This window comes from Dermacentor albipictus, chromosome 1 (genome assembly GCF_038994185.2).
Source record: "Dermacentor albipictus isolate Rhodes 1998 colony chromosome 1, USDA_Dalb.pri_finalv2, whole genome shotgun sequence".
NCBI lineage: Eukaryota > Metazoa > Arthropoda > Arachnida > Ixodida > Ixodidae > Dermacentor > Dermacentor albipictus.
The window spans coordinates 275,246,174-275,267,700 of record NC_091821.1 but is presented as its reverse complement, the minus strand read 5'-3'; the positions used below and the strand labels follow the sequence as shown (position 1 = coordinate 275,267,700).

The window sequence follows — 21,527 nt, the reverse complement described above, 5'->3', positions numbered from 1 at the left end:
GCCGATGACACGGCGTCAATGACGATTCTTTGCGATTCCTCTGTTACTAGACGTATCATTAACACGACTTTCGTTCCCTTTCATTAAAGTTGCAGGTAATTGTTCCTGGTAGAAGCACAAATTCCTTGAGTTTTCCCTGAGTATTTCCAGACTATTCAAATTCCCTGAGAATTCCCGGTTTTCCCGGTTTTCCCGGTCGGTAAACACCCTGAATTACTGCTCACGTACTGTAGCCTAGCAGTTCTTAGCTTTTCTGAGCCAGTTCCTGCCACTTTGATTTAACAAAAATGAAAACTGGAGCCCTACCAGTGTGCTACTTATTTCTTTTGGTTCAAGCGACGTCGACCCAGGTGGCACTATAAAGGGAAGTGCTCATTTATAAGTTCGAAAGTTGACTGAAGGTTGAACCTGGCGCAAACTTCTTGACAAAACTTTTTGACCTGTGCAAATAAGTTACGTGGTCAGGGCACAAAGTGCGATGATAATTATCACTGTCAGCAGCCCAATTAAATGAAATTGAATAACTAACTTTTTTGCTAACTGCAGTAAGCGGGTATGTTTGTATTGCAAAGTTAGAGGCAGTCGTGTTTGCACACAGTATCAGTTGGAAGAATTCTTCTAGCGTGTCTGTTCTCCGAGATATCCGAGTCCAAAATTTAATTGTCGTTCGCATGATTACGCATGCAAGATAGTGAGGATCGGCGCAAAGCTCCTCCCTGATGTGACGCGGCTTTTGCGTGCGGTGTTTAGTCTGACAACGGGGCGGAGGTATTGGCAAAGATGATAACTGTTCCCCTTCCCCTCTCGGCTGGCGAAATAAAAAAATCGAAGAACCAGGAACGGCTGTTGCAAAGCGCGACCGCGCAGCCTGCAAAGATGGCGGCAGCTGCGATGCCGAGATAATGGCGCGAGCGGAGAAGTCGAAGGGCCGTGCGCGTGCGTAATGGTGACTAGTCGAGCGGGCATGGTCCTTGCCTGGGCTACGCAAATAAAGTGACTGCTGATTTTCAGGTATTGCAAGTTTTATTGAAATCAAGACCAACGACTGCATGGCACACCGCGCTGTCATGTCTTGATTTCGCCAGCCGAGAGGGGAAGGGGAACAGTTACCACCTTTGCCTACGCCTCCGCCCCAGTGTCAGACTAAACACCGCACGTAACAGCCGCGTCACATCAGGGAGGAGCTGTGCGCCGATCCTCGCTATCTTGCATGCGTAATCATGCGAACGACAATTAAATTTTGGACTCGGATATCTCGGAGAACAGACACGCTAGAAGAATTCTTCCAACTGATACTGGACCCGCCGTGGTTGCTCAGTGGCTATGGTGTTAGGCTGCTGAGCACGAGGTCGCGGGATCGAATCCCGGCCACGGCGGCCGCATTTCGATGGGGGCGAAATGCGAAAACACCCGTGTACTTAGATTTAGGTGCACGTTAAAGAACCCCAGGTGGTCGAAATTTCCGGAGTCCGCCACTACGGCGTGCCTCATAATCAGAAAGTGGTTTTGGCATGTAAAACCCCATAATTAAAGAAAAACTGATACTGTGTGCAAACACCACTGCCTCCAATTTTGCAATACAAACATACCCGCTTACTGCAGTCAGCAAAAAGTTAATTATTCAATTTAATTTAATTGGGCGGCTGACAGTGACAATTATCATCGAACTTTGTGTCCTGACCACGTAACTTATTTGCACAGGTGGTCTCCCAGTGCCTAATTTTAAGAAAACTATAAAGCTTAATTTTGAACACCCTGTGTGTGTGTGTGTGTGTGTGTGTGTGTGTGTGTGTGTGTGTGTGTGTGTGTGTGTGTGTGTTTGTGTGTATATGGTTGCATACCACGCAAATGCAAACTCCTACCACTCCTCGGATGCATGCTTTTGCATTACCGAAACAACACTTTGCTTAACTTTTGGCAAAAGTTATTCATTGCTAAAGCGTGCAGCAATTTCGCATAAAATTCTAATATCATCCTTATGTTATTTTTAAATATGATGATATTAAAAAAAACACTAATATTTTGCTTACGAACTGAAGCATTTACATGACGTTTGTCGATGACCTAGCTGGGACATGAGTTGGAATGGAATGGAAAAACTTTATTTCTCTATATCTCAGAGAGATTGGCGGTGGGCCGGTGTCTTCATGTTTTGAGTCCTGGCCGCTTCACAAGGTCGGCGCCCCTATTCCAGGGCACCGCTGAGTCTTGCTGCCTCGCAGGCGTGCTGCACAATTGCCCGTTGGGCTGCGAGCTCGCTGCTGGTGAGCAGAACCTCCCATTGTTCCGCACTTGGGTTATTTACTTTATGGAATGCGAGATTACGCTTGCATTCCCACGTGATGTGGTATAACGTGGGGGTTGTTCCGCACCACGGACATGTATCCCTGTACTGGGTAGGGAACATCTTGTGTAATGTGTGCAGGTTGAAGAACGTACCTGCTTGCAGTCTTCGCCAGCTGACTGCCTCATGTTGTGTGAGCGATGTGTGGGGTGGGGGGTATTTAAGTCTCCTTCCTCTGTAGTGGTTAAGTATTTCTGCACACGTCGGCTCCACCGTTAAGGGGGCCTCTAGGGTCTCCGACTGCCCTGCTCGGTGCGTGAGTTCGTGAACTAGGCGGTCCACCCTTGAGTTGCCCTCTATCCCGGTGTGTGCCGGTATCCAGAAGATCCTATGTTTTATCTTTTTGTTAGGAGGCTCTGTTTTGAGGAGGATTCTCAGTGCTTCCTTACTAACTCTGCCTTGTGTGTAGTTCCTGCATGTTGCTTTGGAGTCCGTTAGAATTATCAGAGATTTGTTCCTGCGGTAACCTTCAGCCGCCGCTAGAGCTACGGCGACTTCCTCCCCCTCCGTTACCGTGCAGTTTCTCAGGGTCGCGCAGCTAATTGGTTCTCCCGTGTGGTTTACCACTGCTGCCGCGACTCTAAACATTCTAGTGTTGCGGTCCCATGGGTATACGGCCGCGTTTGTGTATACTGTGTTTTCTAGTGCGGCTAGGTTTAGTTCCACGAAATCTGCTCGTGCCTGCCTTCTGGCGGCGTGGAGATTCGGGTCCATGTTTCTCGGTAGGAGGCTAACCTCCAGTGTCTGGCGAACGCTGTCTGGGATGCTAGCTGCCCGATCTTCTATTGCGTCTGTGTTATGCCCTATTCTTTTTAGGAGCTTGCGGCCGGTGGCAGTATGCTGGAGCCTGGTGATCTGTGCATTGAGCTGCGCTTCCGCGAGTTCTTCGAAGGTGTTGCTCAGGCCCATCTGTAACAGTTTATCGTTGGGCGTGTTTCTAGGCAGATGTAGCGCCGTCTTATACGCTTTCCTTAGTAGCGTTTCCGTCTGTTCTTTTTCGTGCTTGGTCATGTTGTGGTACGGGAGCGAGTACGTGACTCTGCTGACCACTAGGCTTCTGACCAGCTTTATTGTGTCTTCTTCTCTCATTCCGCTTCTTCTTTGAGACACCCTCGTTATCATTCGGCTTACTTGTTCTGTCGATTTTTTTAGTAAGCTGATTGTGTGGCTGCATTTCTTGCTTCCTTGAATCCACATGCCTAGGACGCGTATCATGCTCCTTTCAGGTATGTTTTGTCCCTCTAGTTTTACTATTAGTTCTTCCTTGGTGGGGTTTCTTCCCACTCTCAGGATTTCTGATTTTTCGGTCTCCAGGCCCCTTTCTCTGACGCATTCTTCCACGCACTCGGCCGCTTCCTGCAATTTTTCTTGCTTCTCTCCTAGGGAGCCTCGATTGACCCAGACCGTGATGTCGTCAGCATATATTGCATGCTGGATACCATCAATCTTGCTGAGTCTTCGAGCCAGTCCGATCATTGCGATGTCGAAGAGTATTGGTGAGATCACGGAGCCCTGCGGCGTGCCTTTGCGTGGGGTGGTAAAGACGTCACTTCGCAGATCCCCCAATCCCACCGTTGCCGTGCGTTTGGTCAGAAAAGCCCTCACGTAGTCGTGGATTCTCTTGCCGCAGTTGGCGTTGTTCAGTCCTTCCATGGTGGCTTCGTGGCTAACGTTGTCAAAAGCCCCTTTGATATCTAGGGCCATGATAACGTTTTCGCCTGCTCTGGCCGACGTGTTTATGATTTCTTCTTTTATCTGTAGCAGGACGTCCTGTGTTGACAGGTTCGCCCGGAAGCCAAACATGCTGTGCGGGTATAGCTCCTTGTCCTCCAGGTGGTGTTGGATTCTTCTGGTGACTATCCTTTCGTAGAGTTTGCCGAGGCACGAGGTGAGGGAGATGGGCCTCAGGTTTTCAACCTGAAGCTTTTTGCCGGGTTTAGGTATCATCACCACGACAGCGTGCTTCCATTCCTTCGGTATCGTGCCCTCTGCCCACAGTGTGTTGAGGTATGCTGTGAGCTGGTCTATCGCCTCGTCGCTGAGGTCGCGTATTAGGGAGTTTCTGATCTTGGCGGCGCCCGCGGCTGTGTTTTTGGTTGTCGCTCTAATTGCCGCGTAAACTTCCTCTCTTGTAATCGGAAAAGCAGTTGGAAAAGCGAACAGCACTAAAAACGAGGCCAAACAAAAACAAGTAATCGAACTATCGTCGTTTTGTTTGCAGGTCAGACTTGCTGCAAGCCAGGTAAGAGTGGAGATAACCGTTGTTTTCCAGCCAGATCTTCTTGTGAGTGGTACGGCCACGGCTACGCACGGTAGAGGGCATGCACTATTTTGCAAGTCGCCTATTACTCAGTACCGCATTCGGCGTTGTGGGCATGCTATATTTGTCTAGATTTAAATATGCAGGAACGAAGCTTTGCGCTAAAACTTCAGTAGTATCATATGATGCAAGTCTCACTGACTTTCGGAGGACTACCGTCCGACTTTTTTGAAGAGATGTTTGGAAGTATACTTGCTATCACGGTATTGTACTCATCACGTGACGCATATTGTTATTTGATCACACTCGGGAATTGACGAGGTAGACGGTTCGAAGCAGGGCTGCTTCCTGTTTAGAAGCGTTTGTGAAAATTACGGCTTCCATTGTTTGCAGTAAACCAAGGGCCAGTAGCTCCGAGGGATTTGAAAGTGTCGTGTCTCCTTACACCCGTCTATTCCGAAAATTGCCGAGACATTTAGTCAGGATGGGTTCTCCGCAGCAAGTAGCACGTGTTGCGACGGGGTAGGCGAGCTTCAGATAGGCGACTGGCCACGGCCGTCTGGCGTCGAGCGATCGGGCAGTGACGAGACGCACTCCCTATGTCCACAATTATCCGAAAACCTCGTCCTTGACACTTCCGATGCGTGCCCGTCCCCCCTACTCGTATCCATCACACCACTCCCCTTCTTAAAATCATTTTCCGTTGGTCACTGTCACGCTCTTCAACATTCACCGGGTTGTTGGACGGCGCGGCGGCCCCTAACGTGTGTTTCTGTTTCTGCGTGCACGATCGAGGCCATTCACCTACCTGCCCTCCTACCTGTTTGTTGTGGCGGCTTCTCAGCTTCCGTGGCCCAGAACCCCCGTCCTTGATCTATTTGGCCGTGCACAAATCAGCGTTTTGTAGGTCTATCTTGTTCTGCTTTTTGCCCTGTTTTCATTCTTACCAGCGTCCACCCTCGGCGTCAACCTTGTGCAGAGCGCGGCAACGGCGGCCTCCGGGACGGGTGACGCCGACTGGCCTGACAGCAAGCTCTTCTCAAGTTTATTAACACAACGAACGAGAGAGACAAGGGAAAGAACAAGAAGAAAAAAATGACGGTGGGGGTACTTATTATGATTTTCCCAGACAACCAAGTCGTATTATTTTCGGAATGCTTTTCTTCCGCGCAGCGTGGTCCACGATTCGGTCAAGTAGCAGAAATGAGAAGCTCTTCGGCGACGCCAAGGCCTGCTGGGGAGCAACAATGCCCCTAAGTTTTATGCACGCGCTCGTTCCACCTTTATCTGTGAGTGGAATTTTTAGCGCTAGTCCCCCATCAGCAGTAATGGTTAACACGATCCGGATTGAGGTAGAGGCGCGCTATGAATGGGGCCGCAATGTTCTATGCATGGGAGAGGGGATCGCCCCCATGACACCTCCCCCTTCGGACCACCACTAGGCTTCGCCTTGCATTCAGATTCAAGTTTTCCCTTTCATCCATGTCGCTCTTTCGGAGCCCACCTCCTGAAACTTTGTTCCGTGATAAAGGGGAGGGGCAGTGGGGAGACTTTTGTTTTACGGGGCAAGCCTTGATTTAGTACAGTGCTAGGAAGAAAGGCCTGTGATCTATCACAAACTCCAAAAAATGCGCATGCGACACAGAACAAAAGCATGTGCGCACCGCATACACATACGCATGCACAAAAATGAATTTGCACATTCTTTAATGAATCTTTTTCCACATTTTATCTTTAGGCGAAATAAATTCAGCACTGCCAAGCTCGAGTGTCATACGTATTTGGTTTTTACAAGCCATCGTGACGAACAAGAAGGAAGGAAAGTTCTTGTATATTAGCGACTCTCGTGCATGCTTTTTCCTAAAGTATAAGCGCTGAAATTCCTCTGCATTGACTATGGATTCACCTGGTGTGGAGGTATTTTTGTAATTTATATGTTAACTCAAGAGAAAGTCCGAGTTCGTGAGATTTGTGGGCCAAGATACCTTTCAAGGTCTCATTGAGTGAGATGAAGTCATCCTGGCTGAGTATAATTCTGATGAGTTTGAGTTCGAATGAGCCGGGCTGAGTAGAATTTCGGTGAGTCCGAGTCTGAGTGAGCTCCAAAGCAAAAACCCCCTCTCCCCTTTAGTAGAACCCTACCTGTATATAATGTGCCGAGGAAAGCATAACCCAAATTTTAACACAAATTGTCAGTAACCCCACGCGGCACAACGATAAGTCTTCTAACATATTAGACCTTATGTTCACTTCGCACTCCGATAATGTTTCGCCACTAACGCATTTACCGGGCCTTAGCGATCTCTGAGTGCTACATACCTCATTCCCGTGTGGCATCCCTGCCTTCACTAAAACTATAGAAAAACTATTACGCTTTACGAATAAGGGAACTATACTGATATGAATATTAAACTCGCAGAATATGCCAGCTTGTTCTCTGCCGGTTTCTCAAAACGTTGTGTTGAAATTAACTGGCTCCTTTTCAAAAATAAAATACATGAACTGATAAAAACTTAGATACCTACGATCACTGTAACCGGAAAGCACTCATCACCGTGGTTCATCATGGCACTAAAGCTCTTCAACAAGTAAAGGAAAAGGCTTTAGCACGCTGCTAGGCATTCTGACTCTGAGTGCTCATGGCTTAAATACCACACCGCTGAAAAAACGTACCTATCCCTTGCTAGTCAAGCAAAATGTTCTTAATTTTTGCGACTACTTTACCAAACATTCTGCAAAATAACTCTAAACAATCCTGGAATATTATAAATGTAAAGCGTTCGCACCCGCTTGCACTGTGTGACTAGGAAAATAAGCCTATTCCTGATCATGAAATCGCCGAAGTGCTTAATCATGTATTCTCTTCCGTGTTTGCTAATGAACCCAAAGGTGAACTTCCTGAATTCCCATGTTTAAGCTACCGTCCCATGCCTGCAATCACCTTTGGTTCTGATGGCATCAGGAAATGTATTGATTCGTTGAAGCTTTCATTTTCACCTGGCGTCAATGGTATTAATTCCAAAGTCTTAAAAAATACTAAATATGTTACTAGCGAGATTTTATGTCATATTTTGCAGGAGTCTTTGTCATCAGGAATGGTGCCGGATGACTAGAAAGTGGGTAAGGTTACACCAGTCCCGAAAAAAGGTCCTTCGTCATTATGTAGTAGCTACCGCCCAATTTCTCTAACTAGCGTCTGTTCGAAATTAATGGAACGTGTGCTTTACTCAAACATTGCTACATTCCTAACGTCTGTCAGTTTCTTCCATCCTAACCAACATGGTTTCCGTAAAGGTATATATTGTGATACCCAATTAGCTCTGTCTATAAATGACGTAAGCTCTAACCTTGATCAAAACATCCCAGTTCATGCCCTCTTTTCAGATTTCGAAAACCACTTCCGAACCACTGCGCACCTTTATTCCCTTTTGTGAAGGCTGCCCGAGACGGGAATGACCTTTCCGCCAACACCGTGTACGACTCCAAACCACATCATTTCAAGGCTGCCATTGAATCCACATTTCACTGAAGTGATCAGCCATCTCTCATGTAATATCTCACACCGGAGCCTTTGAGGTAACAACAACAACAACAACAACAACAACAACAACAACAACAACAACAACAACAACAACAACAATAATAATAATAATAATAATAATAATAATAATAATAATAATAATATGTCGCCTTGAAAAAGACAAGTCCACTTGTCCAAACGTTGGCTCCTTATCTTATCTTGCTCTCGTTTTGCATAAGATTTGTTTGTGTGCGCTTGCCTTTCCCGTGTACGACGGCCGGCGTCCCTGGAGTGAGCAGAACGGTCTTGATAAACCAGGGAAGGCCGAGCCCCACCAGAATCTCGAAGATGTTGCTGCCAAGCGCGTTGCACACCGCCATATCACCGAATCCTGTCAGTGAAGGAACACAGACACGGTCGCTTATCATGCTCAGGTAGTAATGAATTCGGAGGAATACGTCATCACCACACACTCAACATGAGTGCCTATTTCTGTGACCTGCATGCTCGCCAGTGTTTACGACATCCGCTCCCGCACCCCTCAGCTTGTGAATACAGCATGGAATGCAAACATTTAGCAACGACACTTGTTCTCAAAGCGGCTGCACAACGACGCGTCACACATGTCCGGGCTTATTTTACCGCTTCAGGTACTGCGAGAACTGAGCCGAAACCTCGCCTTTGACGTTCACTACGTGTTCGCAATTTCGGTGCCACGTCGCGCGTCTAGCGACAAGCTCCTTTGGTCATTTTTCTCTGTGTCAACCAACGTATGTCCCCTGAGCTACAATTATCAAACGCAATTGAACCAGTCTCGATACTGTGGCTGCGTCAATTGCGAAGAGGTCATCCACGCTCGTGAAAGAGGGTTGGATTAAGGAGGCCAAGGGAGATCGCGGAAGTCTTAAATAAGACCCCCTTCATCTCAGGCGTTGGGGCATGTGTGTCCTCCCCTAATCCAGAACACTCACGGAACCACAAGTTGATATTTAAAGGATTGCCGTAACCAGTCGAGAAGACGCATCAAGTTAATCGTTGCAGGAACCGTGTAGACATTGTGTATACACATAATGGCGAGGGGAATGGTAAAATATTTCTGTGTGCGACCAATTACCAAATGAACCTTGGTAGAGCGGGTGGCCGGACGGCCTTCACAATGTTACAATGGCATTCATAGAAGCTTCTATAGACGTGAATGACCTCTGTGGAGACATTACATTAGATTATGTGGTTTAACACGCAGAAACCCCAATCTAATTATCGGTCACGCCGTAGTGGGAGGCTAGGATCAATTTTGACCACCTGTGAATCATTAACGTGCATCCAACGCATGACATACGCGCGATTTTGCCTTTCGCTCCCATCGACATGCGGCCGCCGCTGCCGGGATTTGATCCCGCGACCTCTTACTAAGCAGCGCAACGTCATAGTCGCTAATCACTGAGGCGGGTTCTGAAGGCATAGCTAAAGGTTGTACGTGGAGATCTTCGCGAGCCCTTAAAGTGTTCGCCGTCAGGTGGCACTGCTGCTGGTCAGTTTAGTTGGGGATGGAGTGGTTGGAAGCCCGTACTTCCTGTTACTTCAATTAACTTTGTCATTGGCGAAGGCTAGTTATAAGTGGTGAAAATTACTCTAAAAATGATGATCGCATGGAGGAAAAATTAGGAAGAATTAAATAGTGGAGGGTGTCATGTGACGCATGCGCACTGCTACCAGTTTGAGGCTAGATAGCATGGAACAAATAAATTCCGCACAACATGCTCGTTGCAATGTCTGAGAAGACCGCTGTTTGGGAATAGTCTCAGAAAAGGAAGCGCACTGTCTGTCACCTTGAAGCGCAATTCTAGCCTTTCCTGGACGTAAAGCGCATCTATATGCCTACTAAGAGTGACGAAGAGTCTGCATACATGTGATAAAGTATTTTTTGCATTGCAGTTTATACTGATGAAGCAAGCTCAACAAAAAGAAAGCGCTCTTTTTTAATGCACAACAGATGCAAAGTTAGTGAATAAGGAACCACCTCCGACTAGCAGCCTTAGTTCAGAAATCGTACACATATACACTCAAATACAAAAGAGGTGAGGGGACCTATCATCAAAATTGAAGAGGCGTAAGGCGGAAATGCAGCATGACTATTCACGTGACTGCAAGTATATATATTATATATACTTGAAGTCACGTGAATAGTCATGCTAGTCATATATATATATGACCAGCTCACTGGTCATATATATATATATATATATATATATATATATATATATATATATATATATATATATATATTTGAAACGGAGGTGCACACTTACAAAAATTGCATCTTTAATTTTCGTAAGTGTGCACCTTCGTTTCTAAAACTACCTATGCACCGGACCTGCAGAACTTCTCATTGAATATATATATATATATATATATATATATATATATATATATATATATATATATATATATATATATATATATATATATATATTCTCCAAATGCGAAGGAATGGCAGAGTAACGACACGTGAAGCGATCATAATAGACAACCGATGACTTGCAAGGTATGCACTGCAATGCCAGCCACAAAATTGTACGTTAACTGATTTCCCGAAGACAAGCCACCTTTCTTTTCTTTTTAACTACAATGTCGTTCACTTGTGAACTTTGTGCGAGGGAAAAGCACGGTGTGAACGTTGGTCAGAGATTGGCGTAGGAATGCTGCGTGAAAAGCAGCCGCTCACCCCTGCGAACCACCAACAGGCTGGCAACCACGTCGGGAAGTGTCACTCCGATCGACAGGAACGTCAGCCCCATCACGGTGTCTGAGATGTCCAGAGTGAACCCTGTAGGAAGATCAACGCCACGCTCACTGGGCATGTTGGAGTCGCATCGCTTCACCAGCGATCTCGCACCAAGATAAGCGGCGGGTCCGCTCGAACCACGTGCTTTTTACGACATTTTCATTTCTGCTGATAAAGCCGGAAAAATAGTTTACCGTCAATAGTGATATTAGTTTAAGCTGGATTTGCCAAACTGCACCTAGAATGTACCAGAGAGGTCAGCACAACCTTGAATGGAGGCTTGGAAAATCAGAGAAGAGGTAAAAACAAAAAGGCGCGAAGGCGCCTTGAAGTGTGTGCAGTAGCTTCCAATTACGCCATAATTTTTGACAGCGTCTACTGGGCGGAGGGAGGTGGGGGGGGGGGGAGGTGAGGGAGGCAATAGTTAATTATGCAAACAACTACAAGCAATGGTTACGTTAGAGTTCAAACAAACCTTAGACTCAACTTTGCGAATCGTTTTCTCCGTAACCTCGCTTCTCTCGCACAAATAAATGAATATACAGTCGTGAAAGAATATTTCACCCGTTATAACTCATCGAATATGGCTTTTTTGTGCCCCCTTAAGATAAAAAAAACACAAATTTGAGTTTTTGTTATGGCTCGGCACTTCAACAAATATATTTGGCTTTTGAAGATCCCAATTATGAGATCACCAAACACAAAGCATATGAAATTATCATGCCCATTTAGGCTGCGGCAATTAACGTTTCTTTTTTTTTTGCCATCGTGAGTTGTACTTTTTCGTTCGTGTTGGTAATAGCGAGCTAAGAGTACCTTATTTAATAAAGCCTTGGGATGGGGCACCAAGGGAGAAAATTTGTTCCATCCAAATCCGCCCAAAGTAATTGTTCAAATATAAGGGAAATGCAGAAAAACCCTCGTAAAGCAATGATTTCACCATTTTGTATCAAATGCTTTCCATTTCATAGACAGGAGTATAAGTATATATTGTGGAGGGCAGATCTTTACTTAGGTGATGAAATCACCTCCTAGAGATAGAATAAATTCGCAAAGAGCTTTCATGAAACTTGCCTTACAACTTTGTACCTGCAACAAAACCGGCATCATAATACTGTACGTCAATACTGATTCCTGTGTTAAAGGAATGAAGATTAGTGTGCTAATGTGCAAATGACATGAAGTTGTCGGTCCTTGCACATGAGCCTGTTTCCTGTTTGTTTACTAAGTAAGAATGTAACAAGAGAACATATGGCTGAAAGCCGCCCGCGCCGTCGTCGCGGTGCGTTATCGTGTGTGTCGTTTTAGCAGCACATCAGCAAATGTAGGCCAAGAAGCAGATATCTCGAAGCATCGAAATATGTGCGCGCTTGGCTTCCGCAGCAAGCCCAAGAATTCCCCAGTTTGAGCCAAGTCATCATTTTTCCGTTTCAAGTACTATTTCCGGCTCCGCACGTGCTTTCTTATTTTCGTTTACAGATGAACTGTGTTGTGGTTTTCCTTTTCTTTTCACAACTATTTCAATTATTTCCTCCCTGTCTGTTTGTCTCACGCTGCGCTCTTTGGCCTGTCAAGCCGCATGGTCAGGAACACGCAGAGCAGGCAAAGCCGCTCGTATCTTCCCTCCTCAGCTTTGCTGTCATCGCACTCAAGTTAACTGACTTTAGGAACGTGTGCCCACCGAAAAGCATCCCTCAATTATCGCTAAACAGAATAACGCAAATGTGAAGCCTGATCACGGCTTGATCGGCGCCACACGCGTCGTTTCGTCGCCCTTGCTTGCACGCATCAGGCGATAACTGGAGCAGCCTGTCTGCGTGTATTGTGTAGCCTGCTTGCGTCCTGTCTTATTTATTTATTTATTTATTTATTTATTTATTTATTTATACAATACTTCAGGCACAAATGAGGGCCCAAGCAGGAGGGGCAGAATACATAAATATTTACATATGTACGTACATATATATATATATATATATATATACACACACGCACACATGAAAAAAGAAATACAAAAGCAATGCAACATGTGTAAATATCAGAAGTAAATACCACAAGAAAACTAAAATGAAAGCGACTACTAATAAGATTAAGAGAAGGTACACTGAAGGAAGACAACCCGACAAACATTAGAACAGCATCAGACGCATATATGAACACTTGCAACCACTATCGAGAGAGAGAGAGAAAAAAAAGTATAGTGCTGCCGTTCATTATCTGCATGCGTGCGCCTGTTGAGGGCTTCATTCCCCGCTGAAACAATAGTGGCGATGCTTACTAGAGTTAGCCTTTCACTAATTCCTGCGAACGTCCATCACAATCACGTACAAATTTCTGTTATTTAGAACATACCATAATGCAAATTGTACGCTATATAGGAAGAGTTTCCAGACTGCATGGTGCCGTATTCTAGTTTTATAATGTGCAAGAACACTTTCATAATTGCATGATGTTATTACGTTCGCACGAAATTTAACTTAAGCGACGGGCATCCCAACTACGCGCTCAAAAACTGCGCGACGCGTAAGTAACGCTGATAGAGGCGAGTCATTCGTTTCTAGTAGAGTTGCACCGTGCGTTAGTGCTGGTTTAGAATATTAACACGCCCTGAAAACAATATCGCCGAAAGTGATCGGGAGTTAGGCTCCTAGGTCGAGTATGTGCACATTTATTTTTAGGCCTGACACTACTGAAGAAAATGCGTTCTGTGACCTAAAGTTACCGGAAATTTTGTAAGTGTGGGAAACAATCATGGAAAACGCTTTCCTCCGGAAAAGTTGGGAAAATATCCGAAAATATCCGAAAAAAATTTCAGCACAGAAAAAAAAAGACCTGTCTTTGAGGGTCCATAGAAGTGCCGATGGCAAACCCTGCTTCTCTTGTCGACAAATTTCAATACTTTGCACCACTGCAAAAAAGAGAATTCGCTGCGATGGCTCCCGTTCGCTTCGTGAACATGTTTGCACAACAAGTTAAAATGAGAGCCGCCTTTGTACGATATCTCTTTGTCACGCGTGTTACGTGGTTTTTGGACATTGAGACACACGGGAGCGATCACATCCCTCCTCACTTACCTTGAGATCAAGGGCTGTATAACACAAACTCGTCTAACAACAAACTGGTAAACTGATAGGACTGCGTTTAAAATCATAGCGTAAGGCACGCTTGCCGCAAACGCCACTAAAAAAAACCATGTGCTCACTCACGTTGCTTCCCGAGACATTCGATATCAGACCAGAAATTGGAGCAACTTTGTGCGATCCTTCATCGTGCCGCACCACAATACTGACGCACAAAGCCCACACATGACTTATAAGGATAGTCTGGCACTTGCGAAAGATACAGCCTCAACGGTGGACGCAATTTTGCTAGCACCTTGAGCTCCCCAACAACTGCTGTCTTTTGAAGACCCGTGAGAGGCCTGTTTTAGTTCTAGGTTAACGCTTTACGTTCGAAGCAATGGTACTCGTCAAACGCAGACAACATATCGGTGTAGCGGAAGATTTCTATGATTGCGGGCCAACTAAAGCCCACAGCTTCTCGTATTTGTAATTCCGTCCCGGACTCATGGGATCTGCATTTCACCAGTGGCCCGGTGCTCGCCTTGGGTAATCGGTCGTCGTTGCCCGGACCTCATGTCATATCGTATCGTATATTATGCCTCCTTGGTGACCGGGAACTAAATGCGCTGCTAGACACTTTCAATTAATCCTGGCAGGTTGGAAACGCTCCTCAAAATTGAAAGACCAGCCAACTGGTATAGCTCTTCGAACGTGGCAATCTTACGTCATACCATCTCTACAGTATCAGAGAATATACAGAGGACTCAAATATGCCGTCAAGATAATGACTCAGAGGAAAATCCCGCACATAGATGAACCATATGCCGACCAATCGTAATGACTATTTGCGTAGGGAAGGGGATGGAATGAATTATCCTCGGCAGATTTCGGTGGAACCTGCAACCTTACAAGACTGACGTCGACGCCAGTTTTCAACGTCACCATTGCTCTACTGACAATGTCGTCAGTATGTGGTTGAACATAAGAGGAATATTCAGTGTTTAAAAACAGCGCCAGCGACACAGGACACAGAAAAGAGGATGAGACACACACAGCACCATTTGTGTCCCATTCTCTTTTCTGTATCCTATGTCGTTAGCTATGTTTTTAAACACTACGGAAAACCACGAACTCACCCAAGCTGCCGTTCTTCATCAGAGGAATATATCTGTCGCTATGTTGGCTGGTGTATAATGATCGTGCGGCAATGCCATTCATGACACGACACCTTGAGGCTTTTCAATCAGTTAGTCTTGGCGGTTGAGTGTATCTTTGGATTCACAGTTACATATTCGGTTTTTCTTTGGGAACACCGACGACGGCCCAATCTGTCAACACTAGCCGCGCCGCGGAATTCTGGAAGACGGTAAGCCGCACACTCTTCGACCTTGTACTCATCAGCCTCAAAGAATGTCTAACAAATTCTGTCAAGGTAGCAAGGCACCCAGAGTACGTCTACGTCTTGGTGTCCTGCGCAACATTACTTCTGAAACCCAATATCACTTTGGAACGAAAACCCACAAATCTACCTCAGGTGCATACAAGGCTTCAAAAAACTCCACCTTCCATGTCTGCATATTTAGCGAACAAGAACTCGGCATCTCGCTAGAAAACTATGCTCTGGTCACGTTTGGATGGCAGCCAATTACAATTACACCATCTGAATCGGCAGAGAAAATGCCTTTTACGTTGGAACACATATTCTTAGGTGTCAGCATTAACTTATTGTGACCTCTGCTGAATCCCCATATGGTCTACCTGCAACAGCAACTGAGCGCTACATCCCATTGGCTTGAATTTCTTGGAGTAAAAACATGGAGTACTTCATTGCACGTGACGTTGAAACTGACAGGATGCTGTTTTTGGTCGGCTATCTACGATACAGCTAGTTTGTGTAGCCCAATACCTGCAGAACTAACCCCACTACAACCGAAAGGGCTCAAGTCCAGGCGATCGAGACTTGTCTTGAATTGCGAAGGTTTGTGCGCTAACAGTATAAACCATTCAATGCTCACGACTACCTAGTCCCGATTCATATTGTTACGGAAGCGCTGAGAGCACACGTAGGGATAGTCTGGCGCATGCGAAAGATACAGCCTCGACGGTGGACGCAATTTTGCTAGCACCTTGAGCCCCACAACAACAGGCACCTCGCTCACACCGCTAATCCCACCAACTCTCCCCACTGCCAGAAGGCCAACCCCTACCTCTTCCAGTCAGGCGATACTGCCTCATCGCGTATGCCTTCCATCGGATTATACAGCTACGTGGAGACTTCCTGTTCCCCACTGTCGCTTGGCTCAGCCATAAATTCGGTTGACAGTATAACAGGGATTCGTACGAAAGCATATATTTTTTATCACCAGCTTACTGCTGTACGAGGCTTGCAAAGACAACAATTATAATTACACGGATGGTTAGACCACCATGGGCGGGACTGCATGATGTGTGAGAGTCCATGAAAGAGCATCACCATAAAATTTAAGACCTGGCACCATACCATACCGAGAGCTACGAAGACTACTGCACTTCGTAACGCACTTGATGGATTCGTAAAGAGCCACTCTACGATAAAGGGTCTTCAAGCAGCTCTACAGTGTTTGCTATCCGGCTTATGCCTTGGAACATACAACGAACTACGGCTGGAAACTCGAGAGTTCCTTCCTCACTTCACCAATGAAGGGCGTTAGGTTTTAGTGGCACCCAGGCCAATGTGGCATAATCGGCAACGAACATGCCGATGAAAAATGACGTGCAGAAACATATCCCGCTGTCAAAAACAGATGCAGCAACGAAACTGTGCCTGCTCGCGAACGATGTCACAGTCCACATGGAGCGCCCCATGTTTCCAGTAGACCCATCTGAATCAACTTGACCCCTCTCTTTCATTATCATATTGACCAACACGGGTGCTGCACAACACCCTACCGCATTGTCCGTTCGCCATCTTATCAGCTCTGTCAAGACGGTTACGCCTTCGCTGATTGGCTCAGCATGGCGGAATGTGACTAGTGCTCACAATAGGTACTTTGCCGGCTCGGTACAAGTTTCACATTTGCTTTCCGCATCGGAATGGTCGAGAACTGCTGCTTGTGAAAAGACTGCGGCAGCCAGGAAACTGCCGATCATGTTTTTTGACATTGTCCTGGCTACCCGCAGCTCGCTATGATGCTCGATCGCGACCGCGTTAGCATTTCTCAGTGACCGGTCACTTTCGAATCAGGCAACCCTGTAGCGTAGGCCTATAAAATCAACACACCAGAAGTCGATCAAATTGCGACTCAAGTTTTTACGCCTGAGCAAACTATTGGATAGCTCCGATACACCAACGTTCCCTCCCCCAGCTGTTTCGTGTACCGTCTCCTATTTGTTATATACACTAATGGCTGAAGGCCCCAAACACCATGCAGAATGCTACCGCATTAACCCTGTAATGCCCACGTTATCATTTATTCCACACTCAATTTGATACCTCAAATGCCAATTTAAGCACAGAAAACAAGCATAGCCTACAGTAATGTTTTGACACGTTAGAGCCAGTGTTCAGTTGCGGACAGTTTCAGCGAACCAATTATTATTTATTACTACACTACTTGAGCATTTAAAAAAAACATTTCATTTCTCTGTACAGATCTGCTCTTCATGATCAGAAATAAAGCGGAACAAGTTACTCTAATTTTCCTTGATGTGTAACTGCGTTTGGGCATTACAGGGTTAAACAAACAAACCTGCAATTTCTTCTGAATCCACAGCACAGAAATAGCTGTGGTACCGTATCGTGCCCTTCTACATCCAAATAATTTTATAGTAAAAATTTAATAATATTAAGATTGACCTGTATGAACTTTGTGACATCTTGGCATCAGCCTGCGCGGCTGTTGTCGGTTGTGTTCAACACGACGTCGCGGAGCTTGTACCAGCTACATCTGTAAAACGCGAGGTACTCGCCTATGATGGTGATGATCCAGACGAGCAAGTACGAGAAGACCGAGATGTAGACGGTGCTCATGAGGAAGGTGAGTGGGAACCAGTTGCGCCAGCGATCGCGCTTACAGTCTGGCACAGTGAAGAACAGCAGCGTGTTGAGCGGCAACAGCACAAGCCACAGGAGCCGCGGGAAGCATCCACGGGGGGGCGCCAACGCCAAGGAGGCCGGTGCGTTTGCTCGGCGTGCCATCTCCTCCAGCGCGGCCACTACATGCAATCAATAATGAGGGTCACTTGCGACGAGTATTAATCAAACACACACCAGGTTGAAATTTAGACGAGTAACTTTCAATAGCGTCAGCGCCACGAGGACGACGAAGGAAAACACAGACGGCGCGCAGACTCTCGTTTCTGTTCGACCGTTGTATCTTATGACACACACCTTAAAACCAATGCACGCGAAGTGAATCACAGAGGCCAGCGGTAGGCACACGAAACCAAGACGAAGACGACGGGTGAGGCTGGAACTCGCAACATATGTTATATCCCCTGTACCCACCCCTCATGTAATGCCTCTTATGGGACCCTTGAGGTACAATAAATAAATAAATAAATAAATAAATAAATAAATAAATAAATAAGTAAATGTTTGACTGTAGAAAGACAAAATGTACCTACCGGCAAGCTTCGTGGCACATACGCAAACAACCACCCCAAGATCGCCTAATCTACTTAAACTCGCATCGCACCGCAAAGCAAACATATCTTTTTCTCACTAAGGCTGAAATAAGTGTCACTGACGTATCTGTTCATTGGCCTAATTATGTGGAAGAACCCCATAATCTCCCTTTATGTATTCGTTTTCCCGTCATTTATGTCGTGCTTTTTGCCTGATCCGAAAAACAAACAAACACGACAAATAATGAAACGACGCGACTACTTCTCCTTTACGAACTCCTGCAGTGCTCTCAGATGCGTTTAGAACGAATCAACTTGGCGAAGCGGTACGTTAGGACAAGACCTGGGCATCCTGTGCGCCTTTATAGCTGGAAGATGTTCCAGGGAACTTCTTTGGCACACGGCTGAACCAACGCATCCTCAAAAGCAAAAAAAAAAATTATTCCCCGAACATGGTGTGAAAAAAACGCTGCTTACCGTGGTCACCTTGGGCGTCCGGAACGCTCTTGCTTTCGGCCTCCCGCTGATCGTAGCTGGCTGAGGGAAGAACAAAAGGTGGTCAATGTTGTTTCAAGTCGCTCTTTTTCTGGAGAAACGAAAAGTGTGCCTTCTCAACAGCTAAGTTGCTAGCGACGGAATGCCAGAGATCCTATAAACAAGTTTCAATGGGCTTCACAAAGCTCGTTGGTTCGCACAGCGCTCCCTATTTGTGTCTTAGCAAAGCTGCTGCAGGCGCTGTAGTCCAATTTCGTAATTATGTGAACACGTAACTGTGGAACTCGTACAAGAACAACACGATCGTATGTGCGCGGCGCAAGTGCCTTCGTCTTGTGCACTCATTGGATTCATGGGCTGCAAAACCCAATTTAATGAACAGTGACAGTTCCGCAGTGTCGCGATGATTTGTGCCCATTTGTAGCATTCAAACGCGGTCCGCGTGTGCACCTGCGCGGTTGCATGCGTGCGTTATACCAGTTATTCTGGCGAATGCGGAACACTCGCCGAAACGTCAATAAATCGCCGCATACGCTCGCCTACTTTATTTATTTATTTATTTGTACATACTGCAGCCCCTATCGCAGGAGTGGGTTAGACAAAAAAAATCATACAAAAACCAAGTAAACAATAACATTAAAAATTCACAATAAATAAGGCGGATGACACAAATGAAACTCAAAAATAGCAGCAACACAAAAACGAGAATGAGTAAATACACTGTAACAACAAGAAAATACATAAAATCAGGTGTGGTTAACTTTTAACAGGAAATCATTTAATGGCAGTGACCTAATTGTTACTCACTGCATATACAGGGTGTACCAGCCAATTTTAGCCAGAGCTTAAAGATATGAGAATGCCACATATCTGGATAGAACCAAGGTAATGTTGTTTGCCGTCGCTTGGAGATACTCAAATTATTTTTTTCTCGGTCACCTAATTAGATAATTAGCCTTAATAATTATACATATTTCTCAAATATTATAATTCGATGAAAAGTGACAATGAGAAAATTGTAGAGTGACATGAAAAACTCCCGACACAGCTTTCTGTTTCTCAATACGTGGTAGATAAAAATGTTTTTTCCCGAGCGTGAAAGAAGCCCGCAAATGCACGCAAAATTGCCGCGTTCTTTCTTTAAGGTTTGCCAGAAAGCCTGCGAAATACAACTACAACAACAAAAGCCGACTCGGCTTCCCGCTTCCGAATCGCCCTAATGGCAGTCTAAAACATACACATTCTAAAAACATTTACACCGTTTAGGTTGTATTTTGTTCCCAAATGATAATCGTCATCTGTCCTGTCCGCATTTCCTTTCTTTAACGCTGCGAGCCCGGTACTTCCTAGTCACGAAAGGCATGCGCGTTGCCAGCACGACAGAGCATTCTCGACAGAAAAGTAGAGAGTGCAGCGTTTTCAAGAACTGAAACGCAAGAAAGACACAGATGACGATTATTGTTGTATGGCAAGATACGACCCAAAGGGTGTACGTTTGTTTAAGAGTGTGATAACACCATTACCGTTTGGGGCCTTAGAAAGATTTCTAGAGGACGACAGCGGAGCTCTAACTAGACATGCGATGACAAAAGACGTAATTGAAAACTATGTAATCATTCTGACAGCCTTGGGTTGTCAGAATGATTACATAGGTTTCAACTACACCTGGGGCTGCCAGAATGATTACGAATGATTACACTTTTCAACTGCGTCTTTTGTCGTCGCACATCTAGTTAGAAGTCCGCTGTCGTCCTCTATAAATTTTTCTAATGACCTAACAGTAAGGGTGTTACCAGTGCGACAAGAAAACACCCTTAAGTGTCTAAACATTTTTACAGAGTACTCAACACTTTTAAACAAATGTACACCCTTTCGGGTGTATATCTGCGACACAACGATAATCGTCATCTGCCTTGCTTGCGTTTCCTTTCTTGAAAACGCCGCGCCCGCTACTTTCCTGGCGGCAATGCTACGTCATGCTGATAACGCGGATGCCGTTCGTTACTGGAAAATACCGGGCTCGCCGCCTTAAAGAAAATGCGGGCAAGACAGATGACGTTTATTTTTATGTGGCAAGATACGACTCAAAGGGTGCAAACTTTTCTTAGAATGTAAGAAAAGTTTACTAAAGAAATGTATCAGAAGGGGCACTCCAAAGGGTGTAAACTGTTCTATGCTGATAACGCGCGTGCCGTTCGTTACTGGAAAGTTCCGGGCTCGCAGCGTTAAAGAAAGGAAACGCATCAAGGAAGATGACGATTATCGTTGTGTGGAAAAAGGGGCACGCCAAAGGGTGTAACTTTGCCTAAGAGTGTAGCCTAGGAGCTATTTATGCTCTAGACACAGGCGGGATTAGTTCGTTCGCCGCGTGTTTCAGAGCGGCACGGTTGTAGCGAGCAAGCTGGAAGACAGGTCGTTTTCTTTTTTTTTTTAATATCCATTGACTTTATTTCAAA

General features: G+C 45.6%; 1 protein-coding gene across 3 annotated transcripts in view; it reads right to left on the bottom strand.

Moving 5' to 3' along the window:
* LOC135908777 (probable sodium/potassium/calcium exchanger CG1090) overlaps positions 1-21,527 on the bottom strand; it is a 141,007-nt gene that overhangs the window by 2,971 nt on the left and 116,509 nt on the right. For all 3 annotated transcript variants that reach the window (XR_010566417.1, XM_065440618.1, XM_065440619.1), the window contains exons 6-9: positions 19,054-19,109; positions 17,920-18,165; positions 10,850-10,951; positions 8,384-8,515 (exon numbers count right to left, since the gene is read on the bottom strand). Coding sequence is in view for 2 of the 3 variants with exons in the window: in XM_065440618.1 (XP_065296690.1) it covers positions 8,384-8,515; positions 10,850-10,951; positions 17,920-18,165; positions 19,054-19,109 (536 nt within the window). In the remaining variant the exon portion in view is untranslated. The remainder of the gene's footprint in view (positions 1-8,383; positions 8,516-10,849; positions 10,952-17,919; positions 18,166-19,053; positions 19,110-21,527) is intronic.